Raw genomic sequence first — 21824 nt, 5'->3', positions numbered from 1 at the left:
CTTCCATCCTTAAGGACCCTGACGCTTGAAAGAGGCTTGGCATTGGTGCACAAGGTGATGAAAGTGCCTCTCACATGCCGAAGACAGATGCCCAAACTCTAAGCGAACTGTCCGAACTAATGTTGGGAAATAACTTCTCAGCCAAAAATAGAAAAAAAAAAAGCACTAACTGGGATAACACCAAATCAAAACAACTAAATAAATTGACTTCACAAGACTGTGAACTCTTTGTTTTACCAAAAGAAAAAAAACTCACCTCTTCTGTCACTGAGCTTCCTGCTGTCTGACATGACCTCTGATCTTACATAACTTTAAGACTTTGAATCATGGTTCACAGAATGGAAGTTGAGCAATGTTTGCCAGGTTTTGATTTTTGAAGGAGTATAAAAATGACCAGATTGACTGCTGACTGGGACAGTCTCCTGCAGACAGTACTCCTATGGTAAGTTACCTGATAACCATTTTGATTAACACGGTGTCATGTTATCACATTAAGGAAATTGAACCTTCAAATTAGCAAACACTGGCTAATAAATGAATAGAGTATTTCAACTGGGATCAGGCATTAATCAGATATGATGATTGTGGTTCTCCTATACGGTCACAATGTTTTACACAGAAATACTTAAATGGCTAGAGACTGATATTTTATCTGCAATATGTTTTTTTTTATAAATAGGACTCACTGCCTGACAAAAAACACTGAACCAAGAGATGGAGTTCAGTAGAGGAGTCCACTGGCCACTGGCCCCATGTGCTGCATGATTTCCATAAGAAGGAACTAGAGTGCAGTGTATTTTATAATAAACCACTAGAATTCTCAGTGTAATATAACCATATAGAAAATGTCACATCAGCAGGCACACGTGTTGTCAATAGTGTAATATTTGAGTAATGAAAGATAAGCTGAATAAACGGTCCACAATTTTACAAAACTGAACAGCTGTATAAAGACATTCATGCAATGCACTGGCCATTACTACAGGAAGACTTGTGCATGATCATTTTAGTTTTACTTGAAATGTATTTTGACGAGAATATAATAAAAGAAGACATCTTGTCTCAGTGGGCATTTCATTTATGCAGTGTAATATTCAGGGTGTGTGAGAAGATCCCAGAGGATATTTATGAAATGATTATTACTTTCAACAGTTTATAATTTAAGCATATTATTTTACATATATTTCAGTATTTTTGTACACATCGACTTATATATACCAAGTATTTTCTTGATTTTTATTGCAATACTCTAATACATTCTACTTCTTCTGATACTCTACTTTGCTTTTTTACTCTTTATTACGATGCACTTCTATAAACTACATTATACTGAAGAACTATGCAAAGTGCCAATGATAAGAATATCTGTCTCCTCTGTCTTGTGCTCTTTAGGTAGAGAGCAAAATGTGGGATAAGTTCTCTTGTTATTTGACCTGTGGCCTGCTGCTGGTCATAGCCTGTGCTGCAGCTCCAGCTAGCAACGATCATGGCATCCACTCTACAGATCATCACAAACACCTTCATCACGCCAAAGGGGAGCCCCATCCCAGCCATGAGGGTGCCCACCAAGACTGCCATCTGCTTTCCCCACACAATGCTGACTTTGCTTTCAGTCTGTACAGGAAGCTAAATGCCCTGCCCGACTCTAAAGGCAAGAACATCTTTTTCAGTCCAGTGAGCATCTCTATGGCACTATCCCTGCTAGCCCTGGGCGCCAAGGAACACACTCACTCAGAGATCTACCGTGTACTGGAATACAGTAACCTCCAGCCCGCACAGGTTAATGAGGGATACGAGCACCTGCTCCACATGCTCAACCACAGCCGAGACGCCTTTCAGCTGGAGATGGGCACTTCTCTAGCCATCAGACAGGGATTTAAACCACTTGACAAGTTCCTGCAGGATGCCCAACACTACTATCAGAGTCAGGCTTTCACTGCTGATTTCAGCAAACCTGATGTGGCTGCACAAGAGATCAATAAGTACATTGCCAAGAAGACAGAGGACATGATCACTGACTTGGTTAAGGATGTGGATAAAGACGCTGTCATGATGCTGATAAGTTATTTGTTTTTCAGAGGTATGTTCACATTATTTTAGTCTTCACAATGAAGATTGTTTTTTAAATGAAATTTTACCGTTTTACGGTTTAATTTAAATTTAACTTAGCTCTTTGGGAGTGTTGAAGTGTGTTTGGAAATCTTTCCCTTTAGGTAAATGGGAGAAACCTTTTAATGAAAGACACACTCGTAAAGCTGACTTCCAAGTGGATAAAAATACCAAATTGGCAGTGGACATGATGTCGAGGATGGGTCTCTATGACTACTACATAGACCAAGCCAACCACACCACTGTTCTGATGTTGCCATACAAGGGCAATGCTTCCATGATGATCCTTCTTCCTGATGAGGGGAAGATGCAGGAGGTGGAGGGGCTCCTCTCTAAAGATCAGATCAAACACTGGCATGACAGTCTTTTGAGGTAAGGTAGGAGTCTTTCAAAAATCCTGCAAGTGTAGAGAGAGTCTCCTTCACATGGTAAAGTTTGACACTCTCCTCTGAGCTATATGGAGCAAGGTTAAAAGTCATGTTTTGAATCTGTTTCATAAGACTGGGTAATGTTGTAGGACATGGTTCTTTCTTGTACTTCTTCAATCTAAGTTTACTTACTTTAGTCACACACGTCAATACACAGGCACACGTGTCTTCTACACCAGGATTCTATTCACGGCTAGGTGGAAGGTAACGGCATGTATTACTTCAAGAAACACGGTTTGCACTGTTCCCTAGCTAATCGTACCTCTCATAAAATCTCTACACCGTCAAAGAATGAGCAGGTATTGCATTTAAACCCATGCACATAAAATATATTCATGCACTTAATGCAAGACTATCATGCTAATGTGTTACCCACATATCATTCCATCATTCGTTATCCACCAAAATCATAGGAAGATTAACTCATATAACTTCATCTGTCTTTGTAAAAGACTAATATTTATATTTAATATTTAATAATTATTACCTTGCTTTTAGATGAAAATATATGTACTTACAAAGAACATCAACAAAGATGAAGCTCATTGTCAAAAGACAGCGGCATCCCTTTTGCAGTTTTGCCGTTCTCCTCTACATACTCAGAATGCACCACATTTGACAGTTTCCTACTACAGAATGACATCACTGTAGTCTTTGGGTTCTTAAAGGGGACATCAACAGCTAAGGACATAGCGTACAAATACATATATTAGATGAACTCAAAACATGACCTGGGTACAGGTGTGTGCAAACATAGTGGTTTGAAATCATCTGCAGTACACTGTAATTGCTTGTCACTTTGCTTTTGGAAAATTGCGCATTATTTTGTTAGTCGTGCACTAGATATGATCTCTCTGTTTAATGGGCGTTAACTTCACATCAGAGTTACTGCGTGTCACATTGTCTGTAGCAAAAAAATCTAACAATCGTTGCCTTGAAATCACACTAGCCTTGAAATCACACTCGTTGAACGCAGTGATACTGCATCCTAAAGATTATGTGGGACTTAAATGTGTCAAACTGTCTCTCCCATTTTCCCATTTCCCTTTTGGATTTTTGGGGAGTTTTTTCTTGCCTGCCATGAGGATTAAGTCAGGGGGTGCCGTCCTGTTTTGATTTTGACTGTTGTGGCCTGCAAAGCCCTTTGGGACTGTAAACAGTGATATTGGGCTCTAAATAAACTTGAAACTTGAAACTTGTCTGTCTCTCTAGAGAAATGTTCCCAGTGACGGTGCCCAAGTTCTCCATATCAGCAACTTACTCCCTGGCTGACACTCTGAAGGAGATGGGAATGGTCAGTGCATTCTCAGAAACAGCAGACTTCTCCAGCATTTCAGAGACAGACCAGCTGAAGGTTTCACAGGTATATTAAAAAAATTCACACGTGTTCAGAACTCCATTTTGTGTCTTCATTTTGTCCATTTTGCTGGCTCCATGTTAACCTTAAATCAGGGTAAGCAATCCTCTTCCTACACAATCTCATTTCAGCAGGGTAAAATGAAAGTCGGTTTAAGAGTTAACAGTAAGAGTTGGATTTAACTTCCATCAGAAATAGATATATTTGCCCAGTTGGCACAAAATGCCCTGAGTGATGTTAAGCCCTCCAAGAGAAGAAATTACTACACTGATTTTAGCTCTCCACTATCAGAGTTAAATCCTTTGAAGAGAAATGTTACAAGCCATAATACAGTTCTATATCATACTGGCAAAGTTCAGGTGACATGAGTTTCTGAGAAATACAATGACATGTTTCATACCTCTGTTTCTTTCTCAATAAATTCTCCAGGTGGAACATAAGGCAGTTCTCAAAGTGGATGAGAGAGGCACCGAGGCAGCTGCTGCCACCACTGTAGGGTTTGTAGGCTTCTCAGGAGTAATGCCAAGACTGAGAATAGATCTGAACAGACCCTTCCTCCTGCTGATTGTTGAAGACAGCACCAAAACTATCCTCTTCATGGGCAAGATCACAGACCCCACTGCTGCATAAGTGCCCCTCGACAGCTAGACTGCTAATCAAAATAAATATCCATAAAGTTAAGTTGAAGATTTGTTTTTATTGCAATTTGCTTTCATAACAATATATATATATATATATATATATATATATATATATATATATAATATTAAGTTTAGAACTGGCAGAGTTGTAAAAGAGACTGTTGTGTCTCTGTCATAATTCAGCATTTAATCAGCTGTACAACGCAAACTCCATATATATCTTGACAAAATTCTATTCAGAAGTATATACAGTATATGTATGTGTCTGTGTGTTCTTATGTATATATACACACACACACACACACACACACATATATATATATATATATATATATATATATATATATATGAAACAGATTTAAAAAGAGACAAAAAACATAATTTCATGTCTGCAAGAACACACTGCTGATCAAAATAAACACTCATGAAGATAACTTGACTCCTTGTTTTTCCTGCAATTTGTTTTCTAAACAAACAAAAAAGGTATAATATTATAAATAAACTTAGAACTGGCTCTTCTGCATCTCTGTCATAATTTAACATTTACTCAGCAGCACAACTGTCAGAAGACTGGAACTGAGGCAGGACGCTAGTGCGCAACACAGGATTTAATTCACAAAAGGCAGAGAAGAACAAAGGATCTGGTTATAGCAACAGGGTTTATCTCACAAAGTTCGGTCAACCTGGGTTTGATTCACAAAAATCACTGGCAAAGGTTCCTGGTAGAAAACCAAGTGAAGACTTCACAAAGAAGGTGTACAACTAAGGGGTTTAAATAAGAAACAAAATTAATTAAATTAAATTGCAAACAGATGAAGCAGGTGAATGGTGATCAGACCGGTCATCAGTAGACCAGCGTCGCTGAACGCTGAGTGGCTGAAGTTGCCAAGGGGGGAGGCGAGGTAGTTACAACAACACAAACTGCATCTGCGAATCTATATCATTTCTCCATGATGGTAATGTTGCACAGGGAAGACCTTTAAGTACACCAAGTCAGCTAAAGAATTTTTCAAATGTGGCCAGCTACACCACCCTGGGAAATTCACCCAGAAAGTTTCATCCTAGTGCTTGCACACAAAACACAGGTTTGTTGATACCAAGAAGCCAGAGATGTGATTTCAGGTGTAAAATTAATTTTATTGACTGAGGAGGTAGTGGAATTACTACAAAACTGAAAGTGTACAAAAGTACTCCAGTAACAAAAGCCAGTTTGATAGCAAAAAGATGTTTATTATAGGTGAGATCAACCCTGGGTGTTACAAGGTAGAGCAATAATTAGGAATTCCTTTTTACAAAAATAGCTTTTTAAAAATGTATTGGTACAAAAAATTGTAAAGTATTTCTTCTATCACGCAGACAGATGATTGCCCGCCATTGTAGCTGGGGAAAAAGGGGTCAGCAGCAGACCTAAGGCTTCTCTTTGGGAAGTAGACTAATTGAGTGTGTTTGGAAATCTTTCCCTATGTCAGATCACCCAAAACACAAAATATCTACAAACTTTAGTTTTGGCTTCAACCAGTGTACGAATGAACCGCACAAGTGTCAAGTGGCGCACAGCGCTATGTATTACAGAATGAACATATCGTTAACAAAGAAAATAAACCCTTAAACTCCCCTTTCCTGATCCCCAAATTAAACTAACAGTCCGTGAAAACGAAATATTTCATTAAGTCCACAGCAGACCGTCCTAAAGAGTTTTTAAGTCCCATAGAAGAAACAGGAAGGCGGCCAAAAGCGACAGCTATCCCGCGTTGGTCCACCAAAAAGAAAAATCAAATCCACAAAGAAAAAAAATTACGAAAACTCATGACCAAAAAAATGCGATTGCTTTATAATGGTATACTATGTAAAAAAAAATGGCATTGATCTCACCGGGATCTGTGGAGGGAGGTTATCCATGAGGTTTGTCCCTCTTCCGAGCTGTGCGTCCGCTCGCGGGGGACGCGCTAAGAGTAGCAGGAACGCCTTGCAAGAAACTTTAGGTCGCACCGCTCCCCAGTTCATTTCTATTTCCTTTCTTTTAGTGCTTGTGTAGAAACAAACTAAGAAGTTTTTCTTTTACTCGTTGCTGCAGTCCTTTAAAACTGGCGCCACACAGATGATACACAGCTTCCTCTTCTCCCCGTAAATCCACCCCTTTGCCTAACACACACCCTGCTTAAATAACATTGGTTCGTGATACTTTAAGAAACCCACACATACACATACATATCATTTTGTGAAAGAGGTAAAAAAAACAACAACGTAACTTTACATTACAAAGGAAAATACATACCTCTACCTTTTCGCATAGATAGTGAACCCAGTATGTATTACACTGCAAGTATTACATTTATGCTCTTCATTATGAATTTAAATGATCAGACCCCAAATTTAATGTGGCAGTGTCATAGCTTATTCTCCCTTTAGTCTTACTAAAGCCCCTGCAGTCAGCCCTCTGCCCTCCACCAGTTACATAGCTGGATTCTTTATATTCCCCGAAGTTGGTTTGGCTATTTTAAAGTTTTTATACACTTCATTTATTTTATTAACTTCAATAATTTTACTTTTCTATACTTGCATTTTAACATGGAAGAGGCAATTTGTTATTTCAGTTTTATTCCATCATTTTCGTTTTTCGTTACCAATAAACTTTTATTTGTATAACTGAAATCATGTCTCTGCTTCTCAATATACCGACTTAACCGTGTAGGAACCCGTCCTCCTGGTATGTTATATGCTCCTATACTCTTGAGGTGAAAGTCCTCTGGGGCATTGTTGCAGCTTTCATATATTGAAACGTAAGGCCTTGTCACGTCTGGCCACACATGACATATCAGCCAAAACAGACAAGTCCTATGTAGAAACTGAGAAAATAGAACAACAAGAAACAGAGGCTCGGTAACACAGTGGATCAGTCAATACCTCACACAGAAAGCAACTTACAAAGAGTCCAATATATAAAGACAGCTGGGACACCTCTTCCCACCCTTTAACCTTTCTGTCTTTAGTACCCTGTCTTAAAGTTGACCTGCACATGCTGTTTTGTAATAAAAATAAACTGATCAAATTAATGAACAACAGTAAAGAATGATGGGATGTCCATACTGCAGCCAAGAAATCACTTTGTATAGATCATCACAATCAAGGCTGAAAATAAACGAAATAATACGATTATTTGTGTGTTCATGAAAACCATATAATTTAGCAAGTGTACCTTCCTAAATTGCAATAACATCATACGTGTAATCCAGTGGATTAAAAGACTTTAAGAAAACAGATTGCTGTGTTATGTATTGTGTTCTGGAAAACCTATAAATACACTTGTGAAATCGGGAGCTAAGATGACAACAGTTGCAATTCTTCTACTATAACAAAAAATAAACGATCATAGAATCATAAAAAAATCCAATCCAACATCCAGACTAGTGACATACATAGTAAGTAAAAAGATATTGCCTTTGCTGATATAGAGATTGGACAAATTTTTCATGAAATAACTGTTATTCTTACAGTCAGAGAGCACTTTGGTTACAAAAGCATTTACTTAAAGTTAGTATAACATGACAAAGATTCAGTATTCACAATAAATTCTCCAGATGTGAACTACTAAAAGGCAAATCATTTATTAGAACTTTTTTAAGTTCTACATAATCAAGGGCTTTATATAATGAAGTGTCTGACCAGAGTCCAAAATAAATACAGTTTTATTTGCCTTACTTAGAAAAGAGTCAACTGTTTTGTAGCTTTTTTGTTTTTTAATGTGCATGGGACCACATCTTAGTTTGGCAGATTTTTACACAGTTATATGCTTATGCTCTAAGTTATGTCTTTTTGTTTGTTTTTGCTCTTTTCAGCAATGTCTTGGGACAAGACCCTTACTTTGTGATTGTATATATGCAATGAAAAATCAAAGAAAATCAGTCAGTTCACTTTTTTTCCTGGAGAACAGACTTGTTGTGTACATAGATGTATATCAGAACACTCAACTGTTTGTACATTGTGAGTGTACATATATATGACCTTAACAAAGGCCATAGTCAGGTTACTTTGAATTTCTGTGAATCTGAGAAATGACCTGAAATCAAAAGACTTCATCTCAGCTCTTAGCCACACTGTAGCTTTTGATGCTGTTGATAGTGACCTTCTCTCAGAAAGACTTCTCTTCATCTCACCTATCTGGAAGAGAAATTTAAACTGAATTTGACATTACTTCACAAAAAAGCAGTTCTCATTCCAATGACTGCCCACTCCTTTGTGAGGACTAACATCATGTAACCAATCAGAGAAGAACATAGCATACCTAAGGATCTAAGAGCTTTTGTTCTGGCCTTGTCAGCTGTATTACTGACATCATTTTTTGCAGGGGCCAAAAACATCCTGCTGTTGAACAGACGCAAAACACAGGAGCAAGTTGGGGAAGAAAAGTCAAACGAAGAAAAGTCCATTCCGCAAGTATCTTGGGAAAAGTCAAAAGACTCTGTTACAATGACGAGTCATAATGCATATATCAAGAATATTACCTTTATCTGACTTTTAATCCCTAAAAATATCCTTTATAATAACCTGCTCAACTGTTTTTCTAGAGGTCAGCCTTGTCGAACTACCCTGCTTTTAGATTCAAGCAACATACATTACGCTGTAGAAGCAATTTTAAAAATGTACACATTAATATTTGACATCAAGACTTTGGCATTTGCCTTCAAGTGGTATTTGAGAAAGACTGGTCATTTTGGTTATGAAGATACAGATTACTTCGGCATATTCCAACACTTTATTTAAAAAGATGATTTAAAGAGTTGCTTCTGCTTCTTGCACTCCATTTTTTGGAATATGACTTAAAAATTAATGTATTTGAAAATATTTATGAAAGACATGTCACAGGTCTTAAGTGAGAACATGACTCTGTATAATTTGTCTCTTGCTTTATGTCAGCCTATAATGTTTACATCTGTCCTGAATCTATGTATACTGGATGTAATTCTTTTCTTGGTTTTATTAACATTCTGCTGCAGTAAGTAACCTGTTTTCTAAGGCCCAGATCTCACTTGCTAGTTTTGTGAGTTTCTCAGAAACGTGTTCTCAGATGACCCCAGCAAACCCACTCACTTAAAAATAAATATTTTCTTAGCCAATATACAGTCGACTGCTTGTTTGATTGGACTTTGGCTAAGCTCTTCCTTTACTAATGTCACAGTCCAATAGACAGAATGATTCAAGTCACTGCTAAGAGCTTTGAAATAGTTTCAATTCATTATCGTTATACATGCCCACACACACATATGCAAACATGAATTGAATGGAGCATGGTAGTTGTTGCCTGTCTGAAGGAGTAGTCCTGCAAGCACTCTCAGATAAGGTGAAAGGTGCATTGCAAAATGTTCCACCCAAAACTCATCCAGCCAAGCAATCCAGTCATCACAAAGATCTGGCTGAGACTGTCCCAGTAATGTATGACCGAGTCTGTCAAATTTTGCAAAAAAACAAACTGAAACAGGCAGATTTGTTGACTTCCCCCCCACCCCCTCACTCTCTGTCTCTCTCTATCTATCTCTATATATCTGTCTCTCTACCTCAATGTTTCTTGAAAGAGGCCTGTAATTGGTGCACAAGGTGATGAAAGTGCCTCTCACATGCCGAAGACAGATGCCCAAACTCTAAACGAACTGTCCGAACTAATGTTGGGAAATAACTTCTCAGCCAAAAATAGAAAAAAAAAAGCACTAACTGGGATAACACCAAATCAAAACAACTAAATAAATTGACTTCACAAGACTGTGAACTCTTTGTTTTACCAAAAGAAAAAAGAAAAAAATTCACCTCTTCTGTCACTGAACTTCCTGATGTCTGACGTGACATCTGATCTTACATAACTTTAAGACTTTGAATCATGGTTCACAGAATGGAAGTTGAGCAATGTTTGCCACGTTTTGATTTTTGAAGGAGTATAAAAATGACCAGATTGACTGCTGACTGGGACAGTCTCCTGCAGACAGTACTCCTATGGTAAGTTACCTGATAACCATTTTGATTTACCCGGTGTCATGTTATCACATTAAGGAAATTGAACCTTCAAATTAGCAAACACTGGCTAATAAATAAATAGAGTATTTCAACTGGGATCAGGCATTAATCAGATATGATGATTGCCGTTTTTCCTATACGGTCACAATGTTTTACACAGAAATACTTAAATGGCTACAGACTGATATTTTATCTGCAGTCACTTTTTTTTTGTTTGTTTGTTTGTTTAACAAATAGGATTCACTGCCTGACAAAATACACTGAACCAAGGGATGGAGTTCAGTAGAGTCCACTGGCCACTGGCCCCATGTGCTGCATGATATCCTAAGAAAGAACTAAAAGGCAACATGTTTTATATAAACCACAAGAATTCTAAGTGTAATATAACCATATAAGAAATGTCACATCAGCAGGCATACATGTTGTCAGTAGTGTAATATTTTAGCAATAATAAGTAGAATAAACGGTCTACCATTTTACAAAACTGAACAGCTGTATGAATGACATTCATGTAATGTACTGGCCATTACTACAGGAAGGCTTGTGCATGATCATTTTAGTTTTATTTGGAATGTATTTTGACGAGAATATAATTAAAGACGACATCTTGTCTCAGTGGGCATTTCATTTATGCAGTGTAATATTCAGGGTGTCTGAGAAGATCCCAGAGGTTATTTATGAAATGATCACTATTTTCAATAGTTTATAATTTAAGCATATTATTTTACATTTATTTCAGTATTTTTGTGCACATCGACTTATATATATACGAATGATTTTCTTGATTTTTATTGCAATACATTAATACATTCTACTTGTGATACTCTACTTTGCTTTTTTACTCTTTATTACGATGCACTTCTATAAACTACATTATACTGAAGAACCATGCAAAGGGCCAGTGATAAGAATATCTGTCTCTTCTGTCTTGTGCTCTTTAGGTAGATAACAAAATGTGGGATAAGTTCTCTTTTTATTTGACCTTTGGCCTGCTGCTGGTCATAGCCTGCGCTGCAGCTCCAGCTAGCAACAACCATGGCATCCACTCTGCAGATCATCACAAACATCTTCATCACGCCAAAGGGGAGCCCCATCCCAGCCATGAGGGTGCCCACCAAGACTGCCATCTGCTTTCCCCACACAATGCTGACTTTGCTTTCAGTCTGTACAGGAAGCTAAATGCCCTGCCCGACTCTAAAGGCAAGAACATCTTTTTCAGTCCATTGAGCATCTCTATGGCACTGTCCCTGCTAGCCCTGGGCGCCAAGGAACAGACTCACTCAGAGATCTACCGTGTACTGGAATACAGTAACCTCCAGCCCGCACAGGTTAATGAGGGATACGAGCACCTGCTCCACATGCTCAATCACAGCCGAGATGCCTTTCAGCTGGAGATGGGCACTTCTCTAGCTGTCAGACAGGGCTTCAAGCCACTTGACAAGTTCCTGCAGGATGCCCAACACTACTATCAGAGTGAGGCTTTCACTGCTGATTTCAGCAAACCTGATGTGGCTGCACAAGAGATCAATAAGTACATTGCCAAGAAGACAGAGGACATGATCACTGACTTGGTTAAGGATGTGGATAAAGACACTGTCATGATGCTGATAAGTTATTTGTTTTTCAAAGGTACATTCACATTTCATTTAGTCTTCACAATGAACCGAATGTGGGAAGAAATTATGATATTATTTATGAAATGTTACCTTTTTAAGCTTTCATTTAAATTGAACTTAGATCTTTGGGAGTGTTGAAGTGTGTTTGGAAATCTTTCCCTTTAGGTAAATGGGAGAAACCTTTTGAAGAAAGAGACACTCATAAAGCTGACTTCCATGTCGATGAAAACACCAAAGTGACAGTGGACATGATGTCGAATGATGATTTCTATGACTATTACATAGACCCAGCCAACCACACCACTGTTCTGATGTTGCCGTACAAGGGCAATGCTTCCATGATGATCCTTCTTCCTGATGAGGGGAAGACGCAGGAGGTGGAGGGGCTCCTCTCTAAAGAACAGATTAAACACTGGCACGACAGTCTTTTGGGGTAGGGCAGGAGTCTTTAATAAACCCAGTGAGAGCAGAAAGAGTCTCCTTCACATGGTAAAGTTTGACACTCTTCTCTGAGCTATATGGAGCAAGGTTAAAAGTCATGTTTTGAATCTGTTTCATAAGACTTGGTAATGTTGTAGGACATGGTTCTTTCTTGTACTTCTTCAGTCTAAGTTTACTTACTTTAGTCACACACGTCAATACACAGGCACATGTGTCTTCTACACCAGGATTCTGTTCATGGCTAGGTGGAAGGTAACTGCATGTATTACTTCAAGAAACACGGTTTGCACTGTTCCCTAGCTAATCGTACCTCTCATAAAATCTCTACACCTTCAAAGAATGAGCAGGTATTGCATTTAAACCCATGCACATAAAATATATTCATGCACTTAATGCAAGACTATCATGCTAATGTGTTACCCACATATCATTCCATCATTCGTTATCCACCAAAATCATAGGAAGATTAACTCATATAACTTCATCTGTCTTTGTAAAAGACTAATAAATTCTTATTACCTTGTTTTTAGATGAAAATACATATACTTACAAAGAACATCAACGAGGATTAAGCTCATTGTCAAAAGACAGCGGCATCCCTTTTGCAGTTTTGCCGTTCTCCTCTACATACTCAGAATGCACCACATTTGACAGTTTCCTACTACAGAATGACATCACTGTAGTCTTTGGGTTCTTAAAGGGGACATCAACAGCTAAGGCCATAGCATACAAATACATATATTAGATGAACTGAAAACATGACCCGGGCACAGGTGTGTGCAAACATAGTGGTTTGAAATCCTCTGCAGTGCACTGTAATTGCTTGTCACTTTGCTTTTGGAAAATTGCGCATTATTTGGTTAGTTGTGCACTAGATATGATCTCTCTGTTTAATGGGCGTTAAGTTTGACTTTGACGTAACATCAGAGTTACTGCGTGTCACATTGTCTGTGGCAAAAAAATCTAACAATCGTTGCCTTGAAATCACACTAGCCTTGAAATCACACTCATTGAACGCAGTGATACTGCATCCTAAAGATTATGTGGGACTTAAATGTGTCAAACTGTCTCTCCCATTTTCCCATTTCCATTTTGGATTTTTGGGGAGTTTTTTCTTGCCTGCCATGAGAATTAAGTCAGGGGGTGCCGTCCTGTTTTGATTTTGACTGTTGTGGCCTGTAAAGCCCTTTGGGACTGTAAACAGTGATACTGGGCTCTAAATAAACTTGAAACTTGAAACTTGTCTGTCTCTCTAGAGAAATGTTCCCAGTGACGGTGCCCAAGTTCTCCATATCAGCAACTTACTCCCTGGCTGACACTCTGAAGGAGATGGGAATGGTCAGTACATTCTCAGAAACAGCAGACTTCTCCAGCATTTCAGAGACAGACCAGCTGAAGGTTTCACAGGTATATTAAAAAAATTCAACACGTGTTCAGAACTCCATTTTGTGTCTTCATTTTGTCCATTTTGCTGGCTCCATGTTAATCTTAAATCAGGGTAAGCAATCCTACACAATCTCATTTCAGCAGGGTAAAATGAAAGTCGTTTTAAGAGTTAACAGTAAGAGTTGGATTTAACTTCCATCAGAAATAGATGTATTTGCCCAGTTGGCACACAATGTTCTGAGTGATGTTTAGCCCTCCAAGAGAAGAATTTACTACACTGATTTTAGTTCTCCATTATCAGAGTTAAATCCTTTGTAGAGAAATGTTACAAGCCATAATACAGTTCTATATCATACTGGCAAAGTTCAGGTGACATGAGTTTCTGAGAAATACAATGACATGTTTCATACCTCTGTTTCTTTCTCAATAAATTCTCCAGGTGGAACATAAGGCAGTTCTCAAAGTGGATGAGAGAGGCACTGAGGCAGCTGCTGCCACCACTGAAGAGTTTGGAGGCTTATCAGGAGTAATGCCAAGACTGAGAATAGATCTGAACAGACCCTTCCTCCTGCTGATTGTTGAAGACAGCACCAAAACTATCCTCTTCATGGGCAAGATCACAGACCCCACTGCTGCATAAGTGCACCTCGACAGCTAGACTGCTAATCAAAATAAATATCCATGAAGTTAACTTGAAGATTTGTTTTTATTGCAATTTGTTTTCATAAAAAAGAAAAAAATATATAATATTAAGTTTAGAACTGGCAGAGTTGTAAAAGAGAGACTTAAGACTCTCGTGTCTCTGTCATATTCAACATTTAGTCAGCTGTGCAACACAGACTCCATCTGCAAATGCATATCATTTCTCCATGATGGTTACATATAGACATATATTACTCATAAAACTCTGCATATTATTAATGATGATGTTACCCTCTAACCTAAATTCAGAATAAAATTATGATTTAGATTTCATATTTAAACAGTGTGCTATGTCATATTCACATTCTGTTCTATCGAAATCACCCAAAGGGAAACATTGAAATTGTCTTCTACGTATGCAGTTTCTAAGCGTGTGCTAACAAACTGAATTCAAATCCATTTTTATTTTCTAGGTCTTAGTTAAGTGACCGAACAAAAATAGAGAAGAGTGGAGCCCATGGACTCCATCATCACATATCTGTTCACATATCTTGACAAAATTCCGTCCAGTAATATATATTTATGTGTGTGTGTGTGTGTGTGTCCGTATGTATATATATATACAGTATATGCATGAAACAAATTTAAAAAGGGACACAGAATGTAATTTCATGTCTGCAGGTGCACACTGCTGATCAAAATAAACACTCATGAAGTTAACATGAAGCCTTGTTTTTACTGCAATTTCTTTTCTAAACAAACAAAAAAGGTATATGACGATCGAGTACAAACAAGCCAAGGCACAATCCATAAACAAAGTCAGAAAACGAGAATACAGAGTCAAGCACGACATAGGCAAGTCTGTAAACTAGCGTCACATGAAAAGCACAAAGGATCAAAAAGAGATCAAAAACTTTCCACTTCAAATCCGGCAACTTTAAATTTGGGCACTCTGTCTGTAGTTGGTCAAGTTGGAAGTGGCACTCCATCTCTGGTTCGTCGGGCCAGAACGAGGGGGCGGGAGCCACACCAGGGGCAGGTTACGTGAAAACTCAGAGTTAGTTAAATAACAGGATTAGTACCATAGAGATCGAGATCGTCACTGGACTGAAGAATACATCTCACCTGTCTACTATAACTGCTAGCATAATCATTATAACAACAGCAAAAAAAATATGAGTGACTAAAAGACGTTGGCAGCGGACTTGTTGGTTAGATAGACTGGTGATTTTGGTTGTGAAGATACAAATTAGTTCAGAGTATTCCACGATTTTATTTATTTATTTCTACATAAACTGAATTCAAGAGATGTTTCTGCTCCTGGCCCCAGTTTTTGGACCATATATAAATGTTCATGATAGTTTTAAAAAAAAATGTGACAGGTCTTGTGACAGAACATGACTTTTGCATGATTTCTTTCTGTTCAATACAGTCCTGTTTTGTTTACATCTGTCCTGCACCTATGTCCCCTGACATATGTCGTATCTTGCTTTTCTGAATACTCTGCTGCAATAAGTAATCTGTTTTACTAAAACCCACATTTCACTTGCTATTTACAATATAGTCTACTTTCAGAAAGATGTTCTCTGATGACCCCAGAGACCTACTGTTTTCAAAATAAATATTTTCTTAGCCAATATACAGATTGTTTAAATGGACTTTGGCTAAACTCATCACTTGCTGGTTTCACAGTCCAATAGATAGAATGTTTCAAGCCACTGTTAAGAGCTTTGAAATACTTTCAAGTTATTATTGTTATACATGCCCATACACACACATACAGTGAACACACACTTACACATGCATGTATTGCATGGTAGTACTTGCCCTGTCAGAAAGCTGACTCAGTAAAAAATGGCCAAGTCTGTCAAGTTGTGTACAAAAGCTGTACAGAAAGAGGTATATCAGAAAAAAAGAGTTCTTTGTGCAATGTCAGGAATATATTGACAACTCTGTGTGTATGTGCATGTTCCATTTTTGAGGATAAGGTAGGTAAGGTAAGGGCAGGCAAGGGTGCATGATGTGCCAAAGACAAATGACCAAACTCAGAATGTGGGGCTAACTGCACAGCTAAAAAAAAAGTCAGTGCACTTCCTGATACCTGACATTACCTCCAGAAAATCTTACATAACTTTGAAACTTTGAATCACAGTTCACAGAATGGAAGTTGAGCAATGTTTGCTAGGTTCTGATTTTTGAAAGAGTATAAAAATGACCAAACTGAATGCTGGATGGAACAGACTACTGCAGACATTAACTTTATGGTAAGTTGATAGACATTTTGATTAAATACAGTGTCATTATATTATGTTAAGCAAATTGAACTTTTAAGTTAGTGAGCATTGAATACTACATGAATGCAGTATTTCGATTGGAATCAGGCAGGAATCTGACATGATAAGAAGTTTTACTGTATGTTAACAATATTAAACATGGGAATAATCATATAGCTAAAGAGTGATATTTTCTGCAATAAATCTTTTTAATAAGAGTCTCTGCTTTACAAAACCATACTGAAGCCTGGGCTGGGGGTCAGTAGAACAGTCCACTGACCGCTGTCCCCATGTTCTGTACAATTTCTCAGGAAGGAACCAGAAGGCAATGTGTTTTGTAATAAACCTTAAGGATTCTGACAGCTATGTAATAATAGAGGATATGTGCATCAGCAGACATCTGTGTTGTAAGAAGTATCATATTTGAGGAAAATCCAGGATCCTATGAATAAAACCTCTGTCATTTTGCAAAAATGAAAATCTGTTTGAATACTATTACCATAAGACTTGTGCATGGCAATTTTAGTTTTACTTGGAATACATTTTGATCAGAATATGCACAAAGAAGACACATTGCCTCAGTAGGCATGTGTATACAGTATAACATTTGAAGTTCCTTGGAAGGTCCCAGATCATATTTTTGAGTTGACTGCTGCTTTCAACAAATTACAGTTTAAAAATATTTTGTATGAATGGATGTACTGTATGTATACAAATTAAATTCTTCCATTTATCACACTGCTTGAGTGTCATCTACCTCTTCTGATACTCTACCTTGTTTTTTTACTCTTTATTGCAGTGCAGTTGTATAAACTGCGTTGCAGTGAACAACAATGCAAAGGGTCAAGCATAAGATTCTGTTTCCTCTGTATTTTCCTTTTTACATAGATAACAAAATGTGGGATAAGTTCTCTTGTTATCTGACCTTTGGCCTGCTGCTGGTCATAGCCTGTGCTGCAGCTCCAGCTAGCAACGATCATGGCATCCACTCTGCAGATCATCACAAACATCTTCATCACGCCAAAGGGGAGCCCCATCCCAGCCATGAGGGTGCCCACCAAGACTGCCATCTGCTTTCCCCACACAATGCTGACTTTGCTTTCAGTCTGTACAGGAAGCTAAATGCCCTGCCCGACTCTAAAGGCAAGAACATCTTTTTCAGTCCTGTGAGCATCTCTATGGCACTATCCCTGCTAGCCCTGGGCGCCAAGGAACACACTCACTCAGAGATCTACCGTGTACTGGAATACAGTAACCTCCAGCCCGCACAGGTTAATGAGGGATACGAGCACCTGCTCCACATGCTCAATCACAGCCGAGACGCCTTTCAGCTGGAGATGGGCACTTCTCTAGCTGTCAGACAGGGCTTCAAGCCACTTGACAAGTTCCTGCAGGATGCCCAACACTACTATCAGAGTGAGGCTTTCACTGCTGATTTCAGCAAACCTGATGTGGCTGCACAAGAGATCAATAAGTACATTGCCAAGAAGACAGAGGACATGATCACTGACTTGGTTAAGGATGTGGATAAAGACACTGTCATGATGCTGATAAGTTATTTGTTTTTCAAAGGTACATTCACATTTCATTTAGTCTTCACAACAGACCAAATGAAGGTGTAAATAATGGTATTACTCATGAAATTCCAAATTTTAAAGCTGAATTTAAATTGAAATTTTCTTTTTGGAATGTTCAAGTATGTTTAGAAATCTTTCCCTTTAGGTCAGTGGTATGGGGCTTTTGATGCAAAAGACACTCGTAAAGATGACTTCCATGTGGATGAAAACACCAAAGTGACAGTGGACATGATGTGGAGGGAAGGTGTCTATGAGTATTATATAGACCTAGCCAACCACATCACTATCCTGATGTTGCCGTACAAGGGCAATGCTTCCATGATGATCCTACTTCCTGATGAGGGGAAGATGCAGGAGGTGGAGGGGCTCCTCTCTAAAGAACAGATCAAACACTGGCGCGACAGTCTTTGGAGGTAGGGTAGGAGTCTCAAAAAAGCCAGTGATTCTAGAAAGAATCTCCTTAAGATGAATAAGTCTAACACTGTCCCGTGAGCTGTACTATGGAGTTTTAAAGTTGTTTTGATTCTGCTTCATAAGACTGGATAGAACTGTAGGAAATGTTTTTTTCTTGTACTTCTTTAAGTGTGCAAACACATTGATTAGATTAGTGTTATTGCTTGTCATGTTGTTCTTGGGAAATTGTGCATTATTTTCTCAGTCCTGCACTGTGTATAATCTTTCCGTTTAGTTAGCAATAACTTTTAATCCATTTGACATAATAGAGGAGTTATGATATGTGATATTGTCACTGGCAGGGAACAAAAGCAACCATTGAAGCCTTGAAATGATTCAAGTTTACTACAATGATAATAAATAATTTTGTGCATGAACACATGAAACTGTCTGTTTCACAGAGCTGAATTGACAGTGTCTGTGCCCAAGTTCTCCATATCAGCAACTTACTCCCTGGCTGACACTCTGAAGGAGATGGGAATGGTCAGTGCATTCTCAGAATCAGCAGACCTCTCTGGCATTTCAGAGACAGAACAGCTGATGCTTTCAAAGGTATACTAAAGAATTTTTTTAAATTTCAGCACTACCTTTTTTCTCTTCATTTTGTCCAATTTCTTGGTTTCATTTAATCTTAAATCAGGTTAAGAACTCGTCCTCCTACACAATCTCAATCCTGCAGGATAAAGTGCAGTTGGATTTCATTTCCATCTGAAGTAGATGTATTTGCCTAGTCTCAGCAGAATGCCCTTGATAATTTGCAGATCTACATTATACTATCAAAAGACAGTTGATATGAGTTTCTGAGAAATGCACTAACATGCCTCACACCTTTGTTTCTTTTGTCAATTAATTCTCCAGGTGGCTCATAAGGCAGTTCTAAATGTGGATGAGAAAGGCACTGAGGCAGCTGCGGTCACCACTGTACAGTTTGCACCTCAGATGTATCTACCGAAACTGAAAATAGATCTGAACAGACCCTTCCTCCTGCTGATTGTTGAAGACAGCACCAGAACTATCCTCTTCATGGGCAAGATCACAGACCCTACTGCTGCATAACGGCCCTTGGACTCCATAGTGATGAATCTGTTCACACTGACAAAAATCCATTCACACACACAAATCACAGCTTCAGGAACAAACCGCAAGCTGTACAAGGTGTATGATGTCACAGCTTTAAGTGCATGCATAGACACTAAGAGCGTTTGGGAGGACTTCCTGACCAAAGGTTTAAATTGCAACTGAATAAATTTGTGATCTGGAAAAATAAAAAATATTTACGATTGATAACACCTTTAGTGGTTTCTTACAAATTTCAGTGAAAACAAACATGGCATTCATGTCTCTCAAATGCTTTACTATTATCAGTTTAAAATATTGAATTTAAATTTTAAATGTTTATATTGAAGGTGTCAAAATGTTTATGAAACTGAATCTATCATTCATAGTGATGATAATACTTATACTGTAGCAGCTAATGTCAAAGTAATGAATTAGCGGGTGTGATAATTAAGCAGGACACACTACACATTCAAAAGTGCATGAAATGTTTGAAAATTTGACTTCTCCACACTATGACCTCTACCTGATTAACTAAATTGTGCATTAAAGCACAATTTTGATTTTTCATGTTAACAAAATGGGTTTCCATGTAAGTCAGTCATAGCAAATTAGCAAATAATACTGGGACAACATTGCTTTATAGCAAAGGTTTGGGTCACAAGATCAAAGCATGCACCTTTCATAATACGTTTCTTCTTATAGTGGGTGGCACAAATACTGAATATTATGTTACAAATATTATGTTACTATGTCACAAATGTCTTCAGCCAGAATCTCTTACGTTTCGAGAATATGTAGAAAATTTTACAATGAACAGTTAAATCTTGTCAAAATCTCCAAGGATATATCCTTTCATGTGGACTGAAAGATTACTTTCATTCTGTGTTAAGTCACCATCGAGGGATCTGTGGTATTCCCCACCACAGCAGCCAAAAACCTTGGCGTAACCCTGGACAACCAGCTGACCTACTCCGATCACATCGCGGCAGTCACTTGATCCTGCAGATTCTCCCTATACAACATCAGGAGAATCCGCCCATTCCTAACACAACAGGCGACCCAGCTCCTGGTCCAAGCGCTTGTCATCTCCCGCCTGGACTACTGCAACGTGCTACTGGCTGGCTTGCTGGCCTGCGCCATCAGGCCGCTCCAGCTCGTGCAGAACGCCGCTGCACGCCTGGTATTCAACCTCCCTAAGCACTCTCATGTCACTCCACTGCTTACTGCACTCCACTGGCTTCCGGTAGCAGCCCGAATCCAGTTCAAGACACTGGTGCTGGCCTACCAGGCCACTAGAGGCTCTGCCCCATCATACCTTCAGGCTCTTATAACTCCATACACCCCAACTAGGACCCTCCGCTCTATGACGTCTGGACAACTGACGGTCCCCTCACTTCGGGAGCCCGGCAACCGCTCCTCCCGACCACGCCTCTTCTCCGCCATTACCCCGAGGTGGTGGAATGACCTCCCCCATGCAGTCAAGACTGCGGAATCTCTTACCATCTTCCGCAGGAAACTGAAAACCCACCTCTTTAGAACCCACCTGTCCCCCAATGCTTAACCTCCCTTTCCTAAAAAAAAAAAAAACCTTTGTCTTGTATCTGCGTTTGTCAAAGTATTCCAGGGGTGCAATACGAAGGGGCAATTTTATGCTCGGTCTTATTGTGATCTCTGCTCACAAGGTATTAGAAATCTGACTCTGACTGATGCACTGATTGTAAGTCGCTTTGGTAAAAAGCGTCTGCCAAATAACTAAATTGTAAATTGTAAATTGTAAGTGTATTTGAAGTCTGTTTTAATGTGATGTAATACTTACATTCCACTGTGTGTGGCAAATAT

The 21824-nt window shown here is 38.7% G+C and overlaps 3 protein-coding genes across 4 annotated transcripts; all 3 read left to right on the top strand.

Moving 5' to 3' along the window:
• The first annotated feature begins 393 nt into the window (after positions 1-393).
• Positions 394-4575, top strand: LOC115810086 (alpha-1-antitrypsin homolog). The gene is made up of 5 exons (XM_030772003.1): positions 394-442; positions 1393-2080; positions 2214-2481; positions 3750-3900; positions 4324-4575. Exons 1-5 carry the CDS (start codon positions 440-442, stop codon positions 4522-4524), a joined length of 1311 nt encoding a protein of 436 aa, XP_030627863.1. The 5' UTR covers positions 394-439; the 3' UTR covers positions 4525-4575.
• A 5897-nt stretch (positions 4576-10472) lies between these two features.
• LOC115810087 (alpha-1-antitrypsin homolog) lies at positions 10473-14678 on the top strand. 2 transcript variants are annotated; one of them, XM_030772004.1, is made up of 5 exons: positions 10473-10520; positions 11480-12167; positions 12320-12587; positions 13852-14002; positions 14421-14678. In XM_030772004.1, exons 1-5 carry the CDS (start codon positions 10518-10520, stop codon positions 14619-14621), a joined length of 1311 nt encoding a protein of 436 aa, XP_030627864.1. In that variant the 5' UTR covers positions 10473-10517; the 3' UTR covers positions 14622-14678. The 2 variants fall into 2 exon arrangements, with proteins under 2 accessions (XP_030627864.1, XP_030627865.1); XM_030772005.1 differs by lacking the exon at positions 10473-10520 and adding an exon at positions 10787-10880.
• A 2107-nt stretch (positions 14679-16785) lies between these two features.
• On the top strand, positions 16786-20215 carry LOC115810085 (alpha-1-antitrypsin homolog). Its single transcript, XM_030772002.1, has 5 exons — positions 16786-16887; positions 17785-18468; positions 18619-18886; positions 19328-19478; positions 19785-20215. The coding sequence occupies exons 2-5, from the start codon at positions 17793-17795 to the stop codon at positions 19980-19982; spliced, it is 1293 nt and encodes a 430-aa protein (XP_030627862.1). The 5' UTR covers positions 16786-16887; positions 17785-17792; the 3' UTR covers positions 19983-20215.
• Positions 20216-21824: the final 1609 nt, after the last annotated feature.

This window comes from Chanos chanos, chromosome 4 (assembly GCF_902362185.1).
Source record: "Chanos chanos chromosome 4, fChaCha1.1, whole genome shotgun sequence".
Classification (NCBI taxonomy): Eukaryota; Metazoa; Chordata; class Actinopteri; order Gonorynchiformes; family Chanidae; genus Chanos; species Chanos chanos.
Note: the sequence above shows the minus strand (reverse complement) of the source record. Positions and strands in the feature narration are given on the sequence as shown.

Bases quoted from the DNA above. Each gene is read 5' to 3' on its own strand.
- LOC115810085 (XM_030772002.1), top strand. From the start codon at position 17,793: ATGTGGGATAAGTTCTCTTGTTATCTGACCTTTGGCCTGCTGCTGGTC. The intron at 18,887-19,327 runs GTAGGGTAGGAG...TCTGTTTCACAG, and splicing joins TGGCGCGACAGTCTTTGGAG to AGCTGAATTGACAGTGTCTG. The intron at 19,479-19,784 runs GTATACTAAAGA...TTAATTCTCCAG, and splicing joins AACAGCTGATGCTTTCAAAG to GTGGCTCATAAGGCAGTTCT.
- LOC115810086 (XM_030772003.1), top strand. The intron at 2,482-3,749 runs GTAAGGTAGGAG...CTGTCTCTCTAG, and splicing joins TGGCATGACAGTCTTTTGAG to AGAAATGTTCCCAGTGACGG. The intron at 3,901-4,323 runs GTATATTAAAAA...TAAATTCTCCAG, and splicing joins ACCAGCTGAAGGTTTCACAG to GTGGAACATAAGGCAGTTCT.
- LOC115810087 (XM_030772004.1), top strand. The intron at 12,168-12,319 runs GTACATTCACAT...CTTTCCCTTTAG, and splicing joins AAGTTATTTGTTTTTCAAAG to GTAAATGGGAGAAACCTTTT. The intron at 12,588-13,851 runs GTAGGGCAGGAG...CTGTCTCTCTAG, and splicing joins TGGCACGACAGTCTTTTGGG to AGAAATGTTCCCAGTGACGG.